This window comes from Neofelis nebulosa, chromosome 2 (genome assembly GCF_028018385.1).
Source record: "Neofelis nebulosa isolate mNeoNeb1 chromosome 2, mNeoNeb1.pri, whole genome shotgun sequence".
NCBI lineage: Eukaryota > Metazoa > Chordata > Mammalia > Carnivora > Felidae > Neofelis > Neofelis nebulosa.
Window position 1 is genome coordinate 173,489,967 of NC_080783.1, and position 26,634 is coordinate 173,516,600.

The window sequence follows — 26,634 nt, forward strand, 5'->3', positions numbered from 1 at the left end:
CTGTATGGAACCACAAAAAAAACTTGAATAGCCAAAGCAATCTTGAGAAAGAACAACAAAGCTGGAGGTATCACAATCCCAGGTTTCGAGATATACTACAAAAGCTGTGGTAATTGGAATAGTCTGGTACTGGCACAAGAGACACATAGATTAATGCAATAGGATACAGAGCCCAGAAATATACCCACACCTACCCGGTCAATTAATCAATGACAAAGAAGTCAAGAATATACAATGGAGGGGTGCCTGGGAGGCTCAGCTGGTTAAGCATCTGACTTCAGATCAGATCATGATCCTGTGGTTTGTGGGTTTGAGCCCCGCATCGGGCTCTGTGCTGACAGCTCAGAGCCAGAAGCCTGCTTTGGATCCTGTGTCTTCCTCTCTGCCCCTCCCGCTCTCTCTCCCTCCCTTTCTCTCTCTCTCTCTCCCTCTCTCTTTTTCGCTCTCAAAAATGAATAAAAATTAAGAAAAAAAAAGAATATACAATAGAAAAAAGACAGTCTCTTCAATAAATGGTGCTGGGAAACCTATGAGACCTAAGCCGTAAAACTCCTAACAGAAAACATAGGCAGTAATCTCCTGACCATCAGCCTTAGCAACATATTTATGGGTATGTCTCCTGAGGCAAGACAGTCCACTGAATAGAAGATAACTGTAAATTATCTATCTAATAAGGGGTTAATATACAAAATGCATGATGAACTTCTACAGCTCAACACCAAAAATACAAACAATCTGATTTAAGAATGAGAGGACCCCAACATTTTTCCAGGGAATAAATACAAACGACCAACAGGTACATGAAAAGATGCTCAACATCACTAACAATCAGGGAAATGCAAATCAAAACCACAATAAGATATCACCTCATACCAGTCAGAATGGCTATAATAAAAAACACAAGAAATAACAAGTGTTGGCGAGGATGTGGAGGAAAAGGAACCCTCATGTGCTGTTGGTAGGAATATATAATGGTACAACTACTGTGGAAGACAGTATGGAGGTTCCTCAAAAACATAGATAACAGAACTACTATACAACCCAGTAATTCCAACACAAGGTATTTAACCAAAGAAAATGTAAACACTAATTTGAAAAGATACATGCACCCCTATGTTGATTGCAGCATTATTTACAATAGCCAAGATATGGAAGCAACCCAAATATCTGTCAATAGATGAATGAATAAAGAAGAAGTCTACATACACAGGACAGAATATTACTCAGCCACAGCCAAAGAATGAGATCTGGCGTTCTCAACAAATGGATGGGCCTAAAAAGTATGATGGTAAGTGAAAGGAGTCAGTCAGATAAAGACAAATACCATATGATTTCACTTATATGGTTGTTAGAGAAGGGGTGAGCGGGAGAATGGGTGAAACAGATACAGGGAATTAAGAGGTGCAAACTTAAAGTTATAAAATAAATTAGTCACAGTAATGAAAGTACAGCCTAGGGAATATAGTAAATAACATCGTAATAACAATGGAGACAGATGGTGACTACACTAATCATGGTGAGCACTGAGTAATGTACAGAAGTGTCAAATCAATATGCTGTACACCAGAAACTAATATGAAATTGAATGTCAATTACACTTCAATAAAAAAGGTGACAAATGTGCTAAAATTAAGCAAACAGATGTTATAAATAACCAGTAGCTGAAAGAGAAACAAAGCATTAATCAAATAAAAAATAAAAAGGATCACAATAACAGAAAATTGCTAGATTTATAAATTAATTGCTATTTGTCAATGTGTAATTAAAATTTATGAAACTGCTAATAACTTTTGATGACTAAATTCTCCTTATTTGTGTGAAAAACCCCAATACATAGATCTTTGACACTATCTCTGAAAAATAAAAGCCTGTGGAGAAATACTCACTTGCCCTAGAAAAAAATAGCTAGTTGATGATAGAGATGAACTAATACCAAGATTTTCTGATACCCAGTCGCTGTCCTTTTTTATTGAGAAGCAATTAATTTCTGGGGCGCTTGGGTGGTTAAGTCGGTTGAGCATCCGACTTCAGTTCAGGTCATGATCTCATGGTTCATGAGTTTGAGATCCATATCAGGCTCTGTGCTGACAGTACAGAGCCCGCTGGGGATTCTCTCTCCCTCTTTCTCTGTCCCTTCCCCGCTCATGCTCTCTCCAGCCCTCTCAGAATAAATAAACTTAAAAAAACAAAGCAATTAATTTCATATATTTTATCTTTCTCCTTCCTGAGTTTGTTCTTATTGAATTTAACCTGCCTCATATTATTACTTCACTAGATAATGTTGAATTTGTCTTCTAAAATCCTGGCTTACAGTTTTTTACAAACTTAAGCACCCAACATTCTCTCATAAAGGTGATACACTGAGACCAAGTTTGGATGACTCCTGCAAAAAACATCAGCAACAAAAATCTCACCACCCAGAATGATGCAAGACTCTGAAGGAAGTAAATTTTGGTGTGTTCCATTCATTATTTCATTCACTACATGCAACCAAAAATGATCTTTTTGTATTCACTAGGATATGAGTCACTGTTTTTGGATATACCAATATAACAATTACGTTTGTGTCATCAGATTGCTTAAGTGGAGGATACGCTGGACAGGCATTCTTCTGAAAAGAGCAGAATATCATCTGAGGAAGCTTGGGTTATAACTTAGTATCTGCATATTTATTTATAAAAATCTGAATCAGCCTAAGATTCTATCTTCTATCAGAAAATGTAGCAGATGAACAAGTACAATTTTTACTAAATATCCACTAAGTCCTAGCACTGAATATTATAAATTAAATTAATTAAAGTAAAATACATTTAATTTAGCCACTGAATATAAATCTCAGAATCCAGGTACAACTAAGATTTGTAACTTATTAATGACAGAACAGGGATAGAATTAAGATCTCCTAGGCTACATTTCCAGGTGATTTGTGCAAGATGCAACAGTGAATTTTTATGCTACTTTCTATAACAATGTAGGTTGTTCCTAGAAAGTAAATATTCCCGGGGCGCCTGGGTGGCGCAGTCGGTTAAGCGTCCGACTTCAGCCAGGTCACGATCTCGCGGTCCGTGAGTTCGAGCCCCGCGTCAGGCTCTGGGCTGATGGCTCGGAGCCTGGAGCCTGTTTCCGATTCTGTGTCTCCCTCTCTCTCTGCCCCTCCCCCGTTCATGCTCTGTCTCTCTCTGTCCCAAAAATAAAAAAAATAAAAAAAATAAAAATTAATAAAAAAAAGAAAGTAAATATTCCCAGATTGACTTTTAATTGATTGAAATTCACTTACCTTGCTTCTTTTCACAATTGACGGCACAACCTAAAATAAGCTGGAGCAACCTCCCTAGCTCCACAGAATCTGAACATTCAGTTATTTGGTTCAAATCAGGGATGAGTTCTTCAGAAATCTGCTGCCCCAAAAACTGCAGTAGTAAGACAATAAATTAGATCACTCATTTATGTAGATTACAAAGAATTTATTACATTTAATTATCACAAGGAAAATAAATTATAAATAGGATCATGAGATAAATCAACAAATTGATATATCCATAATTATTTACTAAAACCAGTAAACAAAGTTCAAGCAGCATCCCAAAATTCTGAGTAACCAACCAACAGCAACTAAAATGGTTTTACATCAATATCCTTTGATCCCACTGTCAAAGGGATTAAGAAACCCCTAGCCTGATATTATGACAAAAGTTACACCTTTCCAAAAATAGATTTACGTAAGCCAAAAGATATGCATAATATTTTGATGCATGATTGAATAACAGAAACCATAATATAAATCATCACACTTACAAAAGAACAGCAAATGTAACAAATCCAATGGATTAATCTTTCCTTATCTTTTTTTAGCATTTTAAAAAATTTTCTTGACATTAAAAAAAAATTCCAAAATGAGTTTTAGGCATTAATAAATTGAAACTTTTCAGTCTTTAAAATTATTTGGAAAAAATTACAAGTGTAAATATGTGACAACTTTAAAAAACAGAAACCAGGGAGCCTGGATGGCTCAGTCAGTTAAGCACCTAACTCTTAATTTCAGCTTAGGCAGTGATCTCACAGTTTTGTGAGTTCAAGCCCTATGTTGGGCTCTGAGCTGACAGTGCATAGCCGGCTTGAGATTCTTCCTCTCTCTTTCCCCTCCCCTGCTCGCACTCTCTCTTTCTCAAAAATAAAGAAAAAATTTAAAAATTTAAAAGAGTAAAAATAGAAACCAAATATTTTAATGGCAAAACCAAACCAAAAGATTGCAAACATAAGCAATAAACTTTCTTATATCAAATAACCCTATTAGAAAACTTGTTACAGTATTGAATAAGAAAAAAACAAAAAACCTACTTGAATAATGTACTATCTAAAGTGACTTTAATACTACTTCCATTTTGCTTATTTTCTATTTCACTTGCACAAAAGCATAATTTCACAGTATACCTTGCTGCTGCTTGCACTGAAAAGAAATGTCAAAATAATACTTACATAGGAAATACTTCAACTTAATTATAAAATCTATTTGTACAGACTTTGCATTTTTTAAAATCAAGTCATACAGAAATGACAGTAATTCAATTGTAGAAAACCAATTTCAGGAGTATCAATATAGAAGGAACGTTATTTTACAAACCAATATATTAGTTTAAGCCTATTCATGTTCACAAAATTTGAGTGTTCTGAACATGGCAAAAAACAAGATATTCTAATTATGAATTACATTTCAGTAAAATGTTATAAACTAAAATCCAAGTTTTTTTTAGTGTCAACATAATTATCATATATGACTTGGTATTTAAACAAATCAGATGTTTTTCGTACCTCATTGTAATAACTCATAATTCCTTGAAGTACCTTCTTTAAATTACTAGCCTAATGGAAAAAAAAAATAAGAATTCAATGAATTATTTCACATTAGTAATGAAGGAAAATTTATGCCAATGTGAAAGACATAAGAACTCTGGCCTCATAAAAATGACAACAAAAACATATATTAGAGTTTTATAGATACAAGCATATGATATTTTTTAAACATGAAAGCTTTAATCGGAGTTTGATTAAAAATGTCTTCATGCTTACATAGGTTAACCAGGGTGATTCTATTTAAAATGAGACGCAATGAGGAAAAGTACAACTTTAAAGATTCAGCTTTGACTATGTTCACCTCCAGTCATGAATGAGTACCAAGGTTTCTACTTATTCTCTTGCCAAAAACAACAGAAAACAGGACAAAATACAAAGAAACAACTGTTTCCAAGCTTTAGCCATTGGGCAGGATGGAACTCTAATTTCTGAGAGAAGGAAAACAAAAAGATGAGTCCAACTCTAGTCCAAGATTTCTCTCTGGAGGGGATTTTCATTCCATGGAATGGAGTGGTAGAACCTGAACAAAGCCTGAGGTTCTCCTTGAGTTGAGGAGTTAGACTTCAGAAGTTCAGGAAGGTCAAGGTAGTTAGACTTTGTAGGCAGACAAATGAAGAGGTGAGCACTATGGAGGAAAAGAGCTCCGGAAATCTACACAGTGTTTTGTGTCTTTCAGCTGAATACTAATTCACATGTGCACGAGAGAAACTCAGTGAGATTCAACAAAAAAAATTTCACTTTTTTCCCCATTTTTTCCCCAGTCAAGAATAACTCCCAAGGCAAAAACAAGCCAGGGAAATTTAAGCTGAACAATTTCCAAAGATTACACAAGGCCAGAAATGGTTGAAATTCCCACCAGCCAGAGTGAAGAGACAATGCTGTATAGACAAGCATTCACTAAAGACTTTGAAGTTTTAGTAGTTTGTCTAAACTAGTCCTAGAAGAAAGATAACCCTAGATCTGCCTCCCACCCAAAACTTTAGAAGGATCAAATTGATTCATAAGTATCTTAATTGCTTGCAAGAACAAAGTCCGACTCTCTCCGAAGAAAAACAAAAAATCTAGGACTCAATAATGAAATTCTAGCATCCAAACACTGTTTAGCATCCAATAAAAAACTACTACATATATATGTGAAGAAGCAGGAAAATATGGATCATTAAAAAAACATGGATCATGAGGAGAAATCTCAGTCAATAGAAACAAGCCCAGAAATGAGCGATGAAAGAATTAGAAGATAATAATGTTAAAACTGCTAGCTTAGAAATAATGTTCAAGGATTTAAATGAAAATAGGAATATAAGAAAAAAAATGGAAGATTTTCTTTAAAAACAAAAACAAAAACAAAAACAAAAACCAGGAGCGGCCTGGGTGGCTCAGCTGGTTAAGCGTCTGACTTCAGCTCAGGTCATGATCTCGCAGTTCGTGGGTTCAAGCCCCACATGGGGCTCTATGCTGACAGCTAGAGCCTGGAGTCTGCTTTGGATTCTTTGTCTCCCTCTCTCTCTTCCCCTCCCCTGCTCACACTCTGTCTGTCTGTCTGTCTGTCTTTCTGTCTGTCTCTCTCTCAAAAATAAATAAACACTAAAAAAATTTTAATACAGGGGCGCCTGGGTGGCTCAGTCGGTTAAGCGTCCGACTTCGGCTCAGTTCACGATCTCGCGGTCCGTGAATTCGAGCCCCGCGTTGGGCTCTGGGCTGATGGCCCAGAGCCTGGAGCCTGCTTTGGATTCTGTGTCTCCCTCTCTCTCTGCCGCTCCCCCATTCATGCTCTGTCTCTCTCTGTCTCAAAAATAAATAAACTTAAAAAAAAAAAAAAAGCTGCTGAGGATTCAACTCAGTTTTTTTTTTAAAAATAAATAAATAAATTTTAATACAAACTTAAAAAAATAGATATTCTATGGATAAAAAAAGGAAGACTCAACTATTAGATGTGTACATGAGAGACCTAACATAAAGATACAGATTAAAAGAATAAAAAAAATACACTAAAGCAAGAAATAATCATAAAACTAGAGTGGCTACATTAATGTCAGACAAATTAGACTTCAGAGCAAGGAATATTGCCAGGGATAAAAAAAAAAAAAAAAAAAAAAAGGTCTTTCATAATGATAAGTAGATTCATTCACCAAGAAGACATTTAAAAAATAATGTATAGAAACCTAACAAGAGATTCAAATTACATGATAAAAGTTAACAGAACTAAAAGGAGAAATTGACAAATCCACAATCATTGTTAAGAGATTTAAGGACTCCTCTTCCATAACTGACAGGATGGTCACAGAAAAATCAATAAAGATATAAAAGATGCAACAGAACTATCAGTAAGTTTGATATAATCTGCCTGCAGAATACATGTTCAAGGGCACATGGAACATTCACCAAAACAGACCATATGTTAGGTCATAAAATAAGCCTCAATAAATGTAAAAGAATTTCTCAATACGGAGTTATGTTATCAAACAAAAATGGAAATTAGAAATCAATAAATATAAAAAAGGTGCCTAAAAAATCTTCAAATATTTATAATTTGAAATATCTATTTCTAATCTACCTGTAGATCAAAAGAAATCACATGGGGAATTAATGAGTATTTTAAACTGAATGAAAATACTAACATAGAATGTCAAAATGTGTGAGATGTGTAAGGCAATGCTTAAATTAGGGGAAAAAAAGGTGCCTAAAACTTATGATTTAATTTTCTACTTTAAGGCATAAAGAAAGAAGAGAAGGTGTAGGTAAAGGAAAGGAAATAATACAGAGAGGAAATATATAAAAAACAAAAGCTAGTTCTTAAAAAAAAAACAAAAAACAAAAAACTTGAAAAACATCAAACCAAACTTCTCAAGAAAAAAAAGACAAAACACATAAACTGCCAACATCGGGAAAGAAAGAGGATACATCACTAAAGATCACAGAGTTACCAGCATATTATATTAGCAAATATTATATTAGCAAAATAACACAGTTAAGAACTGTATGCCAACAAATTGGACAACCTAAGTGAAACACACAAATGCCCTATAATACACAACAAAACTGACTTATGAAGAAACAAAATCAGTTTGGTAGTTTCTTATAAGATCAAATATATACTTACATAACCAGATAAAATCACATTGAGGAATTTATCTAAGAGAAATTAGACACATGTCTACGCAAGGACTCATACTAAATATTCATTGTAACTGTATCCATAGTAGCTAAAAACTGAAACAATTCCAACATCCATTAACAGGTGAATGGGTAAGCAAATTGTAGACTATCAATGTAATGAAATACTACTCAGGAAAATAATAATAATAATAAATAACTCCTAATACAGGTAGCATGGGTAAGTCTCAAAAACATCACACTGAGTGAAAGATGCTAGACACAAAGAGTAACAAAAAGTAAATAATGTCCGTTACCATTTATACAGAATTCTAGAAATCTACAGTGACAGCAGATCCACGGGGCCAAGAGAGGAGTGGGGATTAAGTGGGAAAGGACGTACGTGCATGTTCTGGGTTAATGGAAATGTTCCACATCTAATTATGACGGTAGTTACCTAAGAACATGCATGTGTCAAAACAAACTGCACACAATAAAATGCACCCTTAAGTTAATTTTTAAAAAAAGAGTTAGCTGAGCTTAGTGCTAATTTTAAACATCACTGTTTGGGTTAAGTGCTTCTACTGCTCATTCTGTATACCTTTATTCTCCAGTTGTCACCCGTATCTTCTTTAATTCGGCTTAACCAAGATTCATCAAACCAAGCTACATCTCTGAAATGAAAACACAAATGCAAAACATTTAAATGTTTTTGTTGCATGGCAAGTACTAAATTAAATCAATAAAGTTATTTTATATCTAAAAGCCTGTCCTTAATACGAATAGCAAACATTATTTAACTGAACCCCCCGAATTTTTAGTGATTCTTAAGGATTTCTTTTGGAATTTCTCATAATAAATTACTTAATTCATTAGCATCTTCAATTTAATAAACATTTACTGAATATCTCATACAAGACACTCTGGTAGCAGGAAGATGTATAAACCCAATCCTAAAGGGGGGGAGGTAGAAATTAAAACTAACATTTTAATATGTCTATTCTGTATCAAGCACTGGGCTTGATGTTTTTCCATATTGCAACTTTCAATATTGTAGTCACTGGAAAAGGATTATGATTATCCTCAATCTTACTCTTCAAAGAAATGAAGATGAGGGAAGCTATGTAATTAGCCCCAAATCATACTAGTATATAGAAAAGGCCAAAATTATTTGACTGTAACTGAGGAGAATGAGTGTAATGAGAAGTCTACAAGGACAGTTTAGTTCTAAACTCATGAAGTCATATTAACATGGGAGGCCAGGACAATGAATTGCTATATTGATTTTTTATGTATTTAATAAGGTTTTAAAGAATAACATTTGACTATATAGTGAACTACACTAATAGATCATACATATTCTAAACAAAAATTTGGATGCTTGCTCTGAGTAAGGAACTGAGCAAGATTAATATAAAGATGAATAATTTACTACCATGACTCTCAGGGAAATAGCTATTAAAGCAGGAAAGTAAAGAGCACAAAAAGTCTACTCAAAGGAGAATGTGAGACATTCTTTAAGAGTTAAACACTACAGGGGCGCCTGGGTGGCTCAGTTAAGCGTCTGACTTCAGCTCAGGTCATGATCTCACGGTTCAAGGGTTCGAGCCCCGCATCTGGCTCTGTGCTGACAGCTCAGAGCCTGGAGCCTGTTTCGGATTCTGTGTCTCCCTCTCTCTCTGCCCCTCCCCTGCTTGCACTCTGTCTCTCTTTCTCTCTCTCAAAAATAAATAAACATTAAAAATTTTTTTTTGAAAAGAGTTAAACACTATACAATCACAGAATGGTGCTAGAAGAGGTTTTCAAGGTCTTGTCTAGATTTTCACTTTACACATAAGCCAACAAAAGTGAGGGAAGAAATTAAAGGGATCCTCTTCCAAACTTGAATTTAAAAATGAAAAGCTAAAACTAGAACACAGTGCTTAGCTTTCCACAAATCATTCTGCCTCAGATGTTCTAATACAGAAGATATTGCTTTGACTGGGTAACCAAAAATGACTTCATTTCTAATTCATCTATGTGGAATATGTAACCATTTCCTTTTGAGCAAATTAATGTTAATTATATTCAACTTTTCCCAGATACTAAGGCTACAATTACCAAAATGACTTGCCTCAATATATGAATGGTGTATTTCTAACCAAGCACTTGCCTGAAAATTCTGATTTACTAATAAGTCAAAACTGTCATCAAAGTAAATTCATTTCTTTCGACATCAGATTAAGTAAAAGAGGTAAGCCAGTTGTGATGATTAATTTTATGTATCAACTTGGCTAGGTCAGGATACCCAGTTTTTGTTCAAACATGCTTGGATGTGGCTATGAAAGCACTTTTTTAGATAAGATTAACATTAAAATCAGTAGACTTTAGGGGCGCCTGGGTGGCTCAGTCGGCTGAGTGTCTGACATCGGCTCAGGTCATGATCTCACAGCCCGTGAGTTTGAGCCCTGTATCAGGCTCTGTGCTGACAGCTCAGAGCCTGGAGCCTGCTTCAGATTCTGTGTCTCCCTCTCTCTCTGCCCCTCCCCTGCCCACGCTCTCTCTCTCTCTCTCTCAAATAAACATTAAAGAAAATTTTTTTAATAAAAAAAAAAAATCAGTAGACTTTAAATAAAACACATTACCCTCCATAATGTGGGTGGGTCTCATCCAGTCAATTGAAGCCTTTAAGAAAAAGACTAACCCCCCTCAAGAAAGAGTAAATTCTGCCAAGAGATTGCCTGTGGACTCTGGCTGCAACATCCACTTTTTCCTGGATCTTTGGCCTGCAGGCCTGACCTGTGGATTCTGGACTTGCCAGCCTCCACAATCATGTGAACCAATCCTAAAAACAAATTTCTCTGTCCCGTGTGCATGTGCGTGTATGTGTGTGTGTGTCCATCCTATTGTATATATCCATGTCTTACTAATTCTATTTCTCTGGAGAACCCTACTACACAAGTCTTCTAAAAGGTATCATTATATATGCTTCTAGAATTATGTTCTAATTACCTCTAGAATATGGATCTAGACATAACCTCTTCTAGCTTTCCTCCTTTTATCTTGTGTTCCTCCTTGTCTTTCTTTCTACTCCAAATCAACTTCAGCCCTACGTCTTAGTCTGCTCAAGCTTCTATAACAAAAGATCACAGACTGGGTGGCTTACATAACAGAAATTTACTTCCCACAGCTCTGGAAGCTGGAAACCCAAGATCAAAATGGTGTAGCAAGGTAGGTTTCCTTCTCAGCTCTCTTCTTTCGGCCTGTAGGTGGCTGCCATCTGTCCGTGTGCTCACATGACCTCTTCTTGGTGTGCTCACAGAGAGTGAGCTCTCTGATGTCTCTTTTACAAAGATTCCAATCCTATCAGATCAGGGCCCCACTCTTATGACCTTATTTAACCTTAATTGCTTTTCAGAGGCCTCATCTCCAATACAGCTACTACACTGGGGGTCAGGGCTTCAACACAGAAATCTGGAATGGATGCCAGCATTCAGCCTATAACACTCTGAGAAATACTTCGTAACTTCTGCCTTCTTCCTTTTCTCATAAACAAGTCATTCTTCTGAAACATTTGTAACGGCAGCCAACCTTCCCCTTGATACCCAACCTCGTAACTCTGGACATATCCTTCCTTACACTTCTGCACTGCCACATCTACACGTCTTAACTAGACTCCTGGCCTGAACAATTAGCTCCTTTTCTCATCCTTCCCAGAACTTCAGTGAAACTCGAGGGGACATAAGACTGAGGAAGCAAAATGTGGTCCAATTGTTGTCTAACAAAAGTAAGTAGGAATGAGTATAAAATTATTTAACTGCACTCATAGTGTTTGTCTTCAACAATTTTACCAACTAAACACAGGCAATAATTAACAACTGCCGGTTACTATACACAACATAGTTGTTTTGCTCCAAGAGACACCCTGACATAGTTTTTCTTGGACAATCAAAAGGCCTACTGTGGTTAACACATGAAATTGTGATCTGTACTTTGGGCATGCACATCTGACCTTTTACGTATTAAGACCCCAAAGTAATAATCTATCAGGAGAAGGTCAAGATACTAGATTTCACGGATTACAGCTGACTGAGAGCACAGGTATTAGAGTCAGGCCAAAGCTATGCCAATCCTGGCTTTGCTATTAACTCGTTATTTGATTTTACCAAAGTTGTTTCAACTCTCTAAACCTCTGTTTCATGTATAGACTGAGGAATATCTACCTCACAGAACAGTAAAAATTAAATGAAATAACATATGCATAGGGTATATAACAATGGCTTATAACTTAGTAAATACTCAGATGTTGGCTATCATGATTCATCATTTCAAATACTCCAATATCTGACTGAAGGAATGAAGAGATAACTGCATGGTACTTGAGGTCTCTGGGTTTCTACATTCTTGTTCTCGCTCTTTTCCCTCTTGCAAAAATGTCTAGTCAAGACAGGCAAAAGAAATAAGCAGAGAAGTTATCTGTTGTTTAAAGTGGCCAAATTAAGCCTTTCTTTTGGGGGAAGTCACATGCTATAGTATTTATAGTTGTTGTGGGTTGAACTGTATCTTCCAAAATAACATGTTCATATTCTAACCCCCAATATCTGTCAATGTGACCTTATTTGGAAACAGGGTCATTGCAGATGCAATCAAATTAAGATGAGATCAAACTAAATTACTAATACGACTGGAAGTGGAGAGGACCCAAAGACACGGACATGGAGGGAAGACAACCAAGCAGAAAAGAGACAGAGATGGAGCCATGCTGCCACAGACTTGGGAAATGGGGGGGGCGGGGGGAGGAGGGGAAGGGTGGAGGGGGGACGGTGGTACCAAAGCTGGAAGGAATGATCCTCCCCTACAGGCAACAGAGAGAGCATGACCCAGCCAATACCTTGATGTAGGACTTCTAGCCTCCAGAATTAAGAGAAAACAAATTTTTGTTGTTTTAAACCACCCACTCTGTGGTACTCTGTTATGGCAATCCTGGGAAACTAATGCAGCTGTAATTATAGATTCTCCCCATGTGTTCTTTAAATATCTACATATATTTTTAAAAGTACTCAGGCCAAAGATAATAATTAAGGACTTGTAAAACCCTAGCAATAATTCCATGACTCTCCAAGTCTAAGTCATATAGTTTGGGCATTGATTTTTAAGATTTATTATTTACCATACTTGCCTCAGGTAAATAATAATTACTCATTAAATTTTGCTACTTCCTTAGAAAGCAGAATTTGCCTTCTCATCTTCAGTTACAACTTTGATGTGATTTGATGTGAATCACAATAGTAATCAATGCAATTCATAACAGAGTGTAACATATACAAAGTGCTTTTGAGTGTTCAAAGAAATATGGTAAAATGTGCCCTTTTAGCAGCAATATGATATACTGATTCAACTAGAGAAAAATGTATGCTTCTAAGTTTCATTATCCAGATCCAGACTTCTGGAAAGCTATAAAACTAGAAGGGGATTCAAAAGAAAAATAAAGTTTAAATAATTCTTGGATGATAAGGAGACTAAGACAGCTAAGTACATGCCAAAACAGGCAAAGCAAAAAAAGAGGTTTCAATCCAATTTTAGGTCACTGTCATACGTTTTATGGAGAAAGAGAGCTTTCTGATTGTTTGGCTATTTTATTATTCTTGCAGAAAAGCCATTAGAAGACAAGAGACAAATGAGAGAAGGAAAAGAAAAAAAGGAAAATCAGAGAGCCAGAGGTTCGGCAGTAACAGCAGAATCCAACAGATTATGGAAAATGAGTTAGTGATAAAGGGTAGAGTTTAACTAAATTTGAACTGACCCTACTCTAAACATCAGGTACAGGGGCACCTGGGTGACTCAGTTGGTTGAGCATCCGACTTCAGCCCAGGTCATGATCCTATGCTTCGTGGGTTCGAGCCCCGTGTCGGGGTCTGTGCTGACAGCTCAGAGCCTGGAGCCTCCTTTGGATTCTGTGTCTCCCTCTCTCTCTGCCCCTCCCCCACTCTGTCTCTCTGTCTCCCCAAAATAAATAAACACTAAAAAAAATTTTTTTAAAGAAAAAAAATAATAAACATCAGGTACAGTGGTAGAGTACAGGGAGACAAAGAGCCATTGCATCATATCACAGTAAAAACAGGTCTCTTCTATTGTATTGTAGTATAAAAGCTACCAGAGCTACCACAATACATATAAATAACAGCTTTGGATGGCACTGTTGAAGTCAATGAATACGTACCAGTCTTACATCCATACCAACCACAATGTAGCTCCATCTACACCAATACCCACAACATACTGCAATAACAAAAGGCAAGGGGCACATTCTAACAATAAAAAATAATGACGACTTTCCCACATCATCAATAAAGGGTCATATCCAGAATGCTTCGTTCTGACCAATTAAATCACTTTGAAACTAATCAGGGCATAAATAAATAAAATGTTTAAGAAACATGTTTGAGAAAAGAAGGGAGAAAGGCATATTTTCGAATGACTGCCAAAAAAAAAAAAGTTAACATGTTAAGTTTGTCTCTTAATGTATTAATCTTGAGTTAACCATAAAATCTGTCTATTCACATTAGATCATGTTGAAAATTCCAAGTAACTACAATTTTGACACTTTGAGTTGTTTTTCTGAGGGTGATAAGGAATTTCTGCAAACCCATCTACAGGGTTTTCAATGTCAATCACAACAAACCTTGACAAAATGATGGCAACCACTGAAAAAAACATCTCTGACTATAAAACAAATAGCAGAGATAGGATTCTGGTCTCATGGAAGACACATTATCATAAAAGTAAGCTAATACAAAATCAGTAGGGCTATCAATTAATAAATTAGCCCTGTTTGTTCCTACTAAGGGTAGAGCTCATATTGCAGATGTTATAACCGTAATCATTGCACAATGTTTGGCAAAAATTATGAAATAATGGACTTAGGAACTTTTGATACTATATAATTATATCTAATGGGCCTAATCCAAATAGAATCATTTTATTAAGATTCTCCAATATTTGTGATTTCAAAATTCATTTATACCTCATTTTATTATTGGTAGAGTCATAGAATTCCTACTTTTAACTCAAATATAGATTTTAAAATTTAATATTTTTTCCAAATCCAGTATTATATACTTCAATTCTCTCTAAAATAATAATCTCCATGCATTGATACCTTCCAATGATAGTAAAGTAACTCAAAAAATCATAAGCAATTATACCATTCCTTAAAACGGCTTCTTTTCCAGTTACTGTAGTTTGTGAATGTGACCAGAACAAGTTTAAAATGAAAATCTCTTAGCTAGATAATAATCGTGTTTGCTCACTTAATTAAGATTACCTCTGTGAACAAGCAAGGAAGAATCAGGTGGTGAACTTTCCTGTGCCCTAGATGTAATAATGCCTGTCACGACTTAATAGGATAAAGTTTCAGCAACTTTTAGAATACAAGGCTAAGTTTTCTTCCTTGGTATTGGGTTTACAATTCTTTCAAAAAGAGTCTGGACTACTACTTACATTTGATGAAGAACTTGTGCCATGGCAACTCCATTAGTCAGCTGTTTGACATCTTGACAAGGTGCGGCAGTATTGAATGTCTGCAGCTAAAATGACACAGAGCAAATGACTTTACTGTTCCTTTATCCTTACAGTGTGGTGTTACCAACTCCCCTCCCCAAACATATGAACACGACAGAGAAAAATAATTATAAATTGTCCTGTTTTGTTTAAATTCAGACTGGGCCGAACAAATGCAACTATAGTAACAAGTTTTCGTGGCTGTGTAATAGTCTTACAAACATAAACACTTAACAATTCAAATAATCACACCTAAAACAGTCAAATATATTGATGCAATGTAGGAAGTACTTCAGAATTTCTGAGAGTCAGATGCACAGACCTTAAGATCAACTATATTGTGTTCATTGTTAGGAGAATAACATCAGAAAGGACTTTAAGGTAACCTATTATTTCAACTTAAAATTTCACTCACATCATTTGGTAGGACAACAAAGCCTAGAAATGTCAAATCTAAAACTACTTAATTAACCAGTGAGGCCTGAAATAAGGCAGGACCTCAGCCTGCCATCCAACAATTAGTCTCAGGGCATGAATGGTCCAGGGCCCACCCACCACATCAAGTTGTTTCTATTTAGTTTGGCTTTACATATTATTCTTGTTGAATCTCTATTTGTTAAACATTCATGTACATGGTAAAAAGAGAAGTGAAACTGTGGCGTCTTTTTCTAAAAAGCAAATACAAGAATTTTTGAAAAGCAAATTACAGCAGAGCTACAATGGGTCATATATTTCCTAGAAGTCTAATCTCAACCCATAATGATCTTAAATTAAATACACTATGATTCTCTTTTCCTACATATATTTATCTCCTTTACTATTCAATTATAATTCCTTAATTTGCCACTTAACTATCTTAATCTGACAAAAGTCTCTCCCCTCCATGATTCACCTTTAGTGGTTCTGTTTGAGATTCTACAAGTAAGTCTCCATTATGGTAATACACATGGAAGAATGACACAGACAAATAATGCTAGCTACAGTTACTTTGAAAGTACACAAAGATACTTTACTGAGATCCTACTCTATGTGGGCACCGTGGGGTTACAAAAGAAAATCACCTGTTTTCTACTCTCAAGCAGTTGCAATCAAGAGTTAAGGACAGGAGAAAAAGACATAAATTATTTCTAGAAAATGCCATTCCCAGTCTCATGACTATAGTATGCACAAATCATTCAGAAATAGACAGGAGTTAACTAATTAGGGTTTGTATTTAGGAAATACTTCTCAGAGATGATTCCTGAACAGAAGGTCTTGAGTAAAGAAAGAACCAAGGGAAGGAAGCTTTAGGAAATAGGAACATGATAAGAGCACAAATACCTGAAAAGAAATGGTATTTTTAGGCAACATACAGTTCAGTATTACTGGATTTTCAGGGCAAAGAGGAACAGGGAAGAGGTGACAACAAAGGGGGGGGGGCAGGTAAGAAAACAGACATGGGTCAGAACTCTGGAGGTCCATGACAAGAAGCATGGACTTACCCTTGATGGTATCATCCTTATAATGGGAAACAGCAGAATAGTTTGTATCTACCCCAAAGATGGTTGAGAGAATTAGCAAGCAGAGCCAACTTAGATCAGTGCCTGGTACAAGCTCAGCAGCTGTTAGCAATTAGTTATGATTCGGGGTTCCTCAAAGCTTGGGGTCTAAGAACAATACAAATCAGAATCTCTAGACACATTAAATCAGAAAATGCCTAAGTGATTCTTTTTTGTTTGTTTGGTTTTAAGTAGGCTCCATGCCCAGTGTGGAGCTCAATGTGGGGCTTGAACTCATGACCTGAGCTGAGATCAAGAGTCAGACACTTAACCTTCAGAGCCACTCACATGCCCCTGCCCCAGCAATTCTTATGCACATCAATTTTTTAGAACCAATGCTCTGGATGATGATGAATCACTGAAGAACAGTAAGAAAGAGAGTGATAACTTTAGCATATTTAGGATAGCAACAATACTGACACAGAGAAAGGAAGAGAGTAACTTTTACACCTGAGTCCGTTAGAAGGCTCCTGTAATAGTCTTGTTGATAAAACAGGTGGCTTACAGATAGGGTAACACTATCCTATTCTGACCAAGAGGACAGAATAAATTCATGGAATTTAAAATATAAAATAACCAGGATTTTGCAATTAAGTGGATGTACAGGAAAGAGAAACCCCAGGGTTAGGGCATCTTTAAAAAGAAGATAATCATATACTTGCAGGTAAACTGTGGCTCCCACTTTTCAACCCTTCCTACTTACATTTTATATCATTAGCTTTTTACAAAATGGATAGGATTAGTTATTTTAAAAGAATGATTTAAGAAGCACAGAATATTAAGCAAAATAGTAAAGAAATATGTAAAAGTAGTACATATTCTAAGTATTGCCTCATTGACCACCAAGTCCAGATTAAGATCAATTTTTCCTTCTCTTAGACATGGATTTAAATTGGGGTGTCTCAGGGAGCCTTGGTGGCTCAGTTGGTTAAACATCCAACTTCGGCCTAGGTCATGATCTCACGGTTCATAGGTTCAAGCCCAGGGTCGGGCTCTGTGCTGAAAGCTCAGAGCCTGGAGCCTGCTTCCAATTCTGTGTCCCCCCTCTGTCTGACCCTCGTTCACTTGTGTTGTCTCTCTCTCCCTTTCAAAAATAAACATTAAAAAAAAATTTTAATTGGAGTGTCTCTTGAAAGTTCTTAAACTAGTTGCAAAATAAATTAGATAACACAGAATGTAATTTCATTTGGCCAAACAGAAAGGCTTTATAACCAAGAAGAGTGAACAAATTAAAAAGCTCAGTGGGGGTAGTGATGCCAAAGCAGAGGGACAAAGGAAACCGTCCTCTTTCACACTACTGTTCACAGAGGTAAAGAAGCAGAAGTCTTTTTGGTGAGTGGCCCAAAAGGGGCAGACAGGGCTTCCATCAGTAACCACAGGGTTCTTGCAAATCAATCTTACTTTCTTATTTATCTTTAAATAACGCAAATAATAAAAAAATGTGGAAATATTGTTCCTGAATTGCTTCAATATAAATGTCACCAAAATCAAGGAAGAAAGGGGGGGGTCTTCCCAAGTGACAGCCAAAATCTTCAACTTTGGGTCAGCTCTATTCTCATATTCTCCTCCTCTAAATATTCATTTCAGAAAGATTATTGTTTTGGGGCGCCTGGGTGGCGCAGTCAGTTAAGCGTCCGACTTCAGCCAGGTCACGATCTCGCGGTCCGTGAGTTCGAGCCCCGCGTCAGGCTCTGTGCTGATGGCTCAGAGCCCGGAGCCTGCTTCCGATTCTGTGTCTCCCTCTCTCTCTGCCCCTCCCCCGTTCATGCTATGTCTCTCTGTCCCAAAAATAAATAAAAAACGTTGAAAAAAAAAAAAAAAGAAAGATTATTGTTTTAAGATTTTCATAACAATGATTCAGCCTTTAATATTTTTTATTCCTTTGGGCATATATTTGGCATTTGTTTTTCCTTCACCTGCCTGTCAAGGTCAAAGAACACAAGAACTAAGAAAACCATTAAAAATATAGTTCAATTCTAATTTTATTGGTGAAAGTAAAGTCCCAAAATTTTAATTTTCCAAATGTTACAAAGCCAAGTTTATTAAATATATATTCATGCAAATACTGCAAACTCTCATATGCTCCCTCTACCATGTAAATGGTGCCCAAATTTGTCTTTCAGCTCTAAATTTTTTGCTAAGTAGCAGTACAACATTTCTAAGAACGAATTATTTTAAGATGAGTTCCAAATCATAAAATAAAACTTTTTCCCTTCTTTCTTTCTTTCTTTCTTTCTTTCTTTTCTTTCTTTTTTTCTTTCTTTCTTTCTTTCTTTCTTTCTTTCTTTCTTTCTTTCTTTCTTTCTTTCTTTCATTCTTTTTTGAGAGAGAGAAAGAGAGGGAGAGAGGAAAAGAGAGCGTGTGCTGGGGAGCAGGAGAGGGAGATAGAGAATCTTAAGGCAGCTCCATGCCCAGTGCAGAGCCAGGTGTGGGACTCAATCTCATGAGATCATGTCCTGAGCCAAAATGTCCTGATCATGTCCTGAGCTGAGATCGAGAGTCAGAAGCTTAACCAACTGAGCCACCCAGGTGTCCCATAAAATATAACTTCTTAATAACTGCCAAAAGAGCCGCAGCAACTTCTTATTCAACACGTCTCCAGAGGCAAGGGAAACAAAAGCAAAAATGAACTACTGGGACCTCATCCAAATAAAAAGCTTCTGCACAGCGAAGGAAACAATCAGCAAAACTAAAAGGCAACTGACAGAATGGGAGAAGATATTTGCAAATGACATATCAGATAAAGGGTTAGTATCCAAAATCTATAAAGAACTTACCAAATTCAACACCCAAAAAACAATCCAGTGAAGAGATGAGCAAAAGACATGAATAGACACTTCTCCAAAGAAGACATCCAGATGGCCAACGGACACATGAAAAAATGCTCATCACTCACCATCAGGGAAATACAAATCAAAACCACAATGAGATACCACCTTACACCTGTCAGAATGGCTAACATTAAGAACTCAGGCAACAACAGATGTTGGCGAGGATGTGAGAAAGAGGATCTCTTCTGCATTGTTGGTGGGAATGCAAGCTGGTGCAGCCACTCTGGAAAACAGTATGGAGGTTCCTCAAAAAACTAAAAATAGAACTACTCTACAACCCAGCAATTGCACTACTAGGTATTTATCCAAGGGATACTGGTGTGCTGTTTCAAAGGGACACACGCACCCCCATGTTTATAGCAGCACTATCAACAATAGCCAAAGTATGGAAAGAGCCCAAATGTCCATCGATGGATGAATGGATAAAGAAGATGTGGTACACACACACACACACACACACACACACACACACCATGGAGTATTTCTCAGCAATCAAAAAGAATGAAATCTTGCCATTTGCAACTATGTGGATGGAACTGGAGGATATTATGCTAAGTGAAATTAGTCAGAGAAAGATAGATATCGTATGACTTCACTCATATGAGGGCCTTAGGAGACAAAACAGATGAACATAAGGGAAGGGAAGCAAAAATAATATAAAAACAGGGAGGGAGACAAAGCATAAGAGACTCATAAATATGGAGAACAAACAGAGGGTTACTGGAGGGGGTGTGGGAAGGGGTATGGGCTAAATGGGTAAGAGGCATTAAGGAATCTACTCCTGAAATCATTGTTGCACTATATGCTACCTAATTTGGATGTAAATTAAAAAATAAAATTAAAAAGAAAACTGCCAAAAGAGGCATCTCTGTACTAATCAGGTTTTCTTAATGACCTCTCAAATTCTATTCATGTTGGTTCTATTGTCCTAGAACACTGTCTAGTGCTGAAAGAACAGAGTTTACTACCAGCTGTCTTCTCACCTCCATGATTTAGCCCCATCATAACTTTTTAATCTTTTATCTCCTACTACTTCCCCTCAACATGTAACATTACTTACTACGGTAGGGAGCACATTAAGAAATGAGAGATATCATGACAAGGATGTGCCTTCACTACCTCTTTTTGATCTACTGCCGAAGAAGACCATTTACATTACTTCCAGGGGTTCTTCCCTGTGTCTAGAAAATTCATTTCCCCTGATTTCTACTTGCTGAAATCCATCAATCCTCTATCATACTGTTAAAAGTTTACCCCAGGTATCTACAAGAACCTACATCCTTAATGGTGAAATACTGGTCTCTGAGGTCAGGACCAAGACAAGGATATGGACTATCACCACTTTGATTCAATGTTGTATTAGAGATCCCAGCCAGTTGTTGTTCCTGGGAAGACAGCAGAAAACAGGTCACAAAGGGGCTGTGACCCCATGGAGCAAATAGGTCGACTTCAGAAAGTGTTAAGTGTTACAGACTCATAGAAAAGGGGTGACAGGTTATAAAGAGATAGGACTGGGGGACAGGTAAGTCATTCACTGTTACTGACTCTGAAAGATGACAACAGATCCGAGAACTGAATGGTGAGAAGAAGTCAGTCACTCACTAGGCAGAGAATATTCTGGGTAGAGGAAAGTATAATTAAGAAGCCCAGATTCCTCAAGAAATAGAAAGTCAGTGCAGCATGGTGGGCATGGAGGACTTGGGGCATTGGGAGGGTTTGGGAAAACCTGGAGAAGTGAGGTGACATCAACAATGCAGTGGCTGGCAAAGGCAAAGACAGATACCAACGTTCACTGGAAATCATCTGGAGAGGTAAAGAGAAGCCAAGAGACAGGTACCCAAGAAACTAAGGCAGAAGATGATCTCACAAAAGAACCATCAAGTAAGATAAGGATAATAAAGAATAGTTACGAGTTTGCCAAATCCAGTAGGTGAAGGCCTAAAAGAAAAGAATCTCATGTGCAGTGGCTTGAGAAGTGAATGAAAGTTCAAGTATAAAGGATAAGTATACAAAACTCAAATAATTTGACTGCAGAGGGAAGGGGAAATAGAGTGTGGTTTTAACAGGGAGTGGTGGCTCTTTGTTTTCTTTTTAAGATAGGGAAGATTTAAGTAAGTTTATGTGTAAAGAGGAAGGATCCAAAGGAAAGAGTGAAATGAAAAAGCAAAGTTTTAGAAGAGGTAGAAGGGATGGGATCTAGAGCTAGGGTCAAGGAGGAGATCCTATTTGTGAGGGGAGAAAAGTTGGGGGTTCAAACAGGGTACTGTTAGAGGTTTGCAAAAAGGAATGTGAGGGGATCTGTGTGGTTGTTCTTAGTCTTTATATAGCTGGGCATTGTTATGGGAGCAAGTAGATTTGTCTGTAGAGCATTTTTAAAGGCAACAATCTGCACAGTAATTCCATTTTCTCCAGTGTTTCAGCAGCCTTAGAACTGGAGAAGCAAATAACCTACTATACTCTGTCATCTATAGCATTTTTGCAGTTTTTAAGGAATTTTGCCTCTCATTATAAAAATACACAGCTCTGCCTACCACTCCAAGAAAAAATGGAAAGTTCCTTGATTATTCTTGATACGTCTTCCTCAGTGCCTTGAACAAAGCAGGAACTCAATAAATGCTGGCTAAAAGAATGGGTAAAGTACATAGTATTTTAAAACATTGCAATACAATTCAAAAACATCCTTTACTTCACCACCTCATATAAGTCAATGACATCACAAAGACGAAGTTTACTACTTAAGTCAGATGTTTAGAGCAATAATGTAACAGATTAGGATACCCCCTTTAATTAGTCACTTGTTTTAGCAAAACACATCGCTAAAAGTAATGCTGCCTTATTTCATGAGAGTCTTAAAACACAGCATCTCAATCCCAATACTTACTCTAAATGAAAATAAAGATGAACAGTTAGCTAACTGCTTTTAACTCAGAAGCCCTATATACCTGCATTCCACTTATAACCAAAACTATTTACCTCTAAACTGTAAAAGTTGCTTTAAATCACGGTCATTTCCAATAGACTTCATACACAGCCAGAAACCTTCTCTGATTTCTCACTGTTTTGAATTACTCAAATGAGGAGATCGCTAGAGAACAGCATCAACCGAATACCACCTCCTGATCCAGTCTGTTTACATTCCATTATGCACACGCTCATCCACACACAACCAAACAACTAGTTTAGGGATGGGCACCATCAACAGCACCCTGTGGACAGACCATCAAGCACCAACCTTGCCCAATGTGGGTTGGAAGCTACACCTGAATTGCCAGCTCTTTGATCGCTGAGCACCTCCAAAAGGTGAGACATCGTTTTACTTACGGGAATACTGGGGGCAGATCCTGTCTGTCCAAATATCACACAAATTAATTAGAAATACCAAACACGCATCAAGTGCAAATGAAAATGCCAAGTCTTTTTCTTGAAAGAAAATGCTGTCCACTGGAGGAGGAAAAGGGGGGACAAGCAAGAAAAAAGGAATAAGAGCCCCCCACCTCCAACATATCAAATGTGTGCAAATATCCCTTCGAAACGACTTCTACAGAATCGGAGGTCCTGGAGGAGCTCTGATCTACAACCAAAACCACCTCTTGGCCACCTGTGTCCAAGCAGAGCAAAGTGGTTTGGATAGGAGGGGAGTTTCGGAGAGGGCCTCCGCTCCCAAGTGGCACAGAGGTCCGTACAGGAAAGCTGTTCAGCAGACAGAAGGCGAGAGAGTCGGCAGTCCGGGGAGGAGAAAATGGGGGCAGCGAAGAGCAAAGGGGATGGACGCCTGGCTCCAGCCACAGCTGTCACAAGCTAGATAGATCAAAGCAGTAAGACGAGCCTCCTCCGGCCCCAGCTCCGGAGCTCCCTTTACCTGCCCCTAGTCCCCAGACACAAACATACAACACCCACACGTACACACCTGCCTCTCGACCCGCAGGTGGCACTCTCGCGGTCAAGGGCGACAGGAGACTCGGAGGGCGACACGCCGAGTCCGCGGCGCAGGTGGCCCGGCTACTCCTGAGGCTCACCTGCGGAGAACCGGGGGCCCGGGGCAACTCGCCTCGGCCCCTCGGCCCCCCGCCCCTTCGTACTCACCCAGATGATGAGGCTGTCGCATAACGGCAGCTCGGACTGCGGAAGCGGTTGCGTCTCTTCCATGGCCGGGGCCGCCGTCGACTACGCCGCCGCTGACACCGACACCTCCCTCCTCCCCGCGCTCCGCCAGGAGCCGGCGTCGACGACCTGCTCGCCGGCCGGGAAAGCTCGGTAGCCAGGCCCAGCGCCCGCGCGGCTCACGCGCGAAGCCTCGCGCGGCCGACGTCGCCGGCGTAACCCCCTCCTCGCCAACGCCCCCGTCCCCGCTCCGCCCCGCTCCGCCGTTCGCCCCCTGCCGGGTCCGGCCAGGCTGCGCGGCTCTGCACCTGAGCCCCGCCCCCTCCTGCCCCTTCCCCGCCCCTCCCGCCCCTCCCGTCCTCCCCCCCTCCTTCCCTATCCCGCACACCTCTTCCCGCCGCACTGAGTGACCAGGGCGCGCACCAGTCACAAAGAAAGTAGGTGCTCGAGAGGGGCGTGCGGGGCGGGAGGGGGCGGGAAGAGCGGGGATAGGTTGCGCAGGAGGGATTGCTGATTGGACACACCGTCTTGGCTCCGACCAATCAATGTGAGACAAGACAGCCTCCGGGAGGGAGCGCGGGAGGGTGGGAAGGGGTTTGTGACCTGGCAGGTGCGGTGGGGACGGGGGCGGGGAGCGCGCGTGCGCGGCTGGGCGATGTAGCGGCTGAAGCTCACGCTGCCCCAAGGGCAGAGGAGGCCGCGGGGCTCCCAGCGTTAAGTAGGGCGGGCTCAAGCATCTTCGCGCCTCCTTCCTTACCCTCAGTAGGGCAGCTCCTGGCTACACCTGTGGAGATCCACACTGCTGCCCTGTGTCTTCAGAAATAGATCCTACTCGAGATAAGGAGAGCTGATTTTCTCCCGGTCGCTCATTGGAAAAGGACATTTTCCTTTGCAGACATGGCAAAGAAATGTGTTTGCTAAGGGGGGAGAATACCATAAAGCTGCTTAAGTTAAATAAGCTCGCACAAGATCACAGAGACGGGCAATTGCATTTTAAATGGGGCGAAAAGGAAGACCATTTTCAGGTAGGAAAATGGAAAATGAAATAATCTTTTTTAGTTTTCAAAAAACATGGAAGATAACAGTGTACAATGCTTCCGATTTTCCTTTGGCGGACGAAAACTTGCCTTTTCTGCGAATGTTTGTGAGGGAGGGGGTGGCGTAGAGTTGGAAGCTCTCCAAGGTACTGATGTATGGCTTAGGCTGTTGAAATGGGTTGGGATATTCTTACTCTTACTGTTGATTTCCATCACTTCACTCATTCATAAACTCATCAGTTCATGCTCTGTGTAAAAATGCAGCTGGCTCATTTATATTGCCACGGTCTTTATATTTAGACATTGAAAGTTTAAAACTGATGGATAACTGCAATTAAAAGCCCTCAAATGTAAATCAGTCTCATTCTAAAAATACAGTACTTGCATTTGCTATCAAGTCTCTTAACCTCATTCTAGAACTTTCTTACCCCATGTGGAGTCATTTTATATTTCTGGACAACAGCAACATCAGTAATATGACTTAACTGAAAAGGAAAAGGAAAGGGAAAAGATCTAGGAATTGAAGACCTGGTCTGAATTTTCACTTTACTCCCCACTGGCTGTTGACAGCTTTCTCCTATGGAATTCAACGTCCACATTTCTAAAATGATCCTGATGACACCGACCTGCCCCGTCTCTCTCACAGGGGCAAAACTGATAACGGGTGTGAAAGAGTTTTATGAATTAAAAACTCTTTTGCAAATATGAGTTGCTACAGTCATACATGCTTATCACTAAGAGTCACAGGTGACTGAAGTATTCAGAATATTTAAGAAGAATAATGGGGGGGGGAGGAACTGAGTTATCCTTCTGAGCGCTGTAGGAGCAGAGAACAGATCCTAAGGGAAGGATGCTCGGTTGTCTTCATGATACTAGATCTAAAGGAAAAATATGTGAAGCATATGATCAGTGAATTCAGAAAAGAAGAAATACAGATAGTTCAAGGAAATGTGAAAAGATTCAAAAAATTAAAAACATAAATCATTGAAATAAAACAACAAAAATAATGTTGAGAAGAGTGAGTGCACTTTCATACAAAACTGGAGCAAACATTTTAGAAGAATTTTTCCAATTTTCTATCAATATTTATCAAGAAACTTTAAAATATCCATACAATTTAAACCCATGATTCTAGAATTCCACTTATGGCCATAAATTCTATTGAAATAATCAGAAATGTAGTCAGAGGTTATGCAATTCTGTATATACTGATCAATACACATCCAATAAGCAAGAAAGGTTAACTACATTATAGTCAATGTATAAAATAGAATATTTGGCGACTAGTAAAAATAATGGTTTGGGGAATATTTAATACAAATGTTTCATGATATATAACATTAAAAGTTTAGATATAAAAGTATGAGCCATATGATTTCAACATAATAAATATTTATGTATTTAACATGTGCACACCAAGAAGACAAAGGAATGCTCATCAAACCATCATTTTTATTTATGGATGATGTTATTTTCTGTAATCTTCTATATTTTTCAACTTGCAATTAGCTTGTATTACTTTATAATCAGAAAATAATGTATTAGAAGAAATGCCTAATACCGTATACTCTATCCTTTTCCAACTGTTGACATTCATTTCTAAAAGTTGGCATCTATATTTGGAGCATTGAATAAAACTGATTT

General features: G+C 38.3%; 1 protein-coding gene across 2 annotated transcripts in view; it reads right to left on the bottom strand.

The window, feature by feature from the left end:
• HOOK1 (hook microtubule tethering protein 1) overlaps positions 1-24,357 on the bottom strand; it is a 71,900-nt gene extending 47,543 nt beyond the window's left edge. Inside the window, exons 1-6 of one of the 2 annotated variants that reach the window (XM_058717212.1) lie at positions 24,342-24,357; positions 23,936-24,082; positions 15,424-15,509; positions 8,546-8,618; positions 4,810-4,860; positions 3,278-3,410 (exon numbers count right to left, since the gene is read on the bottom strand). In XM_058717212.1, the coding sequence (XP_058573195.1) occupies positions 3,278-3,410; positions 4,810-4,860; positions 8,546-8,618; positions 15,424-15,509; positions 23,936-23,998 (406 nt within the window). In that variant the 5' untranslated portion in view covers positions 23,999-24,082; positions 24,342-24,357. Of the gene's footprint in view, positions 1-3,277; positions 3,411-4,809; positions 4,861-8,545; positions 8,619-15,423; positions 15,510-23,935; positions 24,156-24,341 lie in introns of those variants that run through there. The other variant, XM_058717211.1, reaches the window with a different exon arrangement.
• Between the last annotated feature and the right edge of the window lie 2,277 nt (positions 24,358-26,634).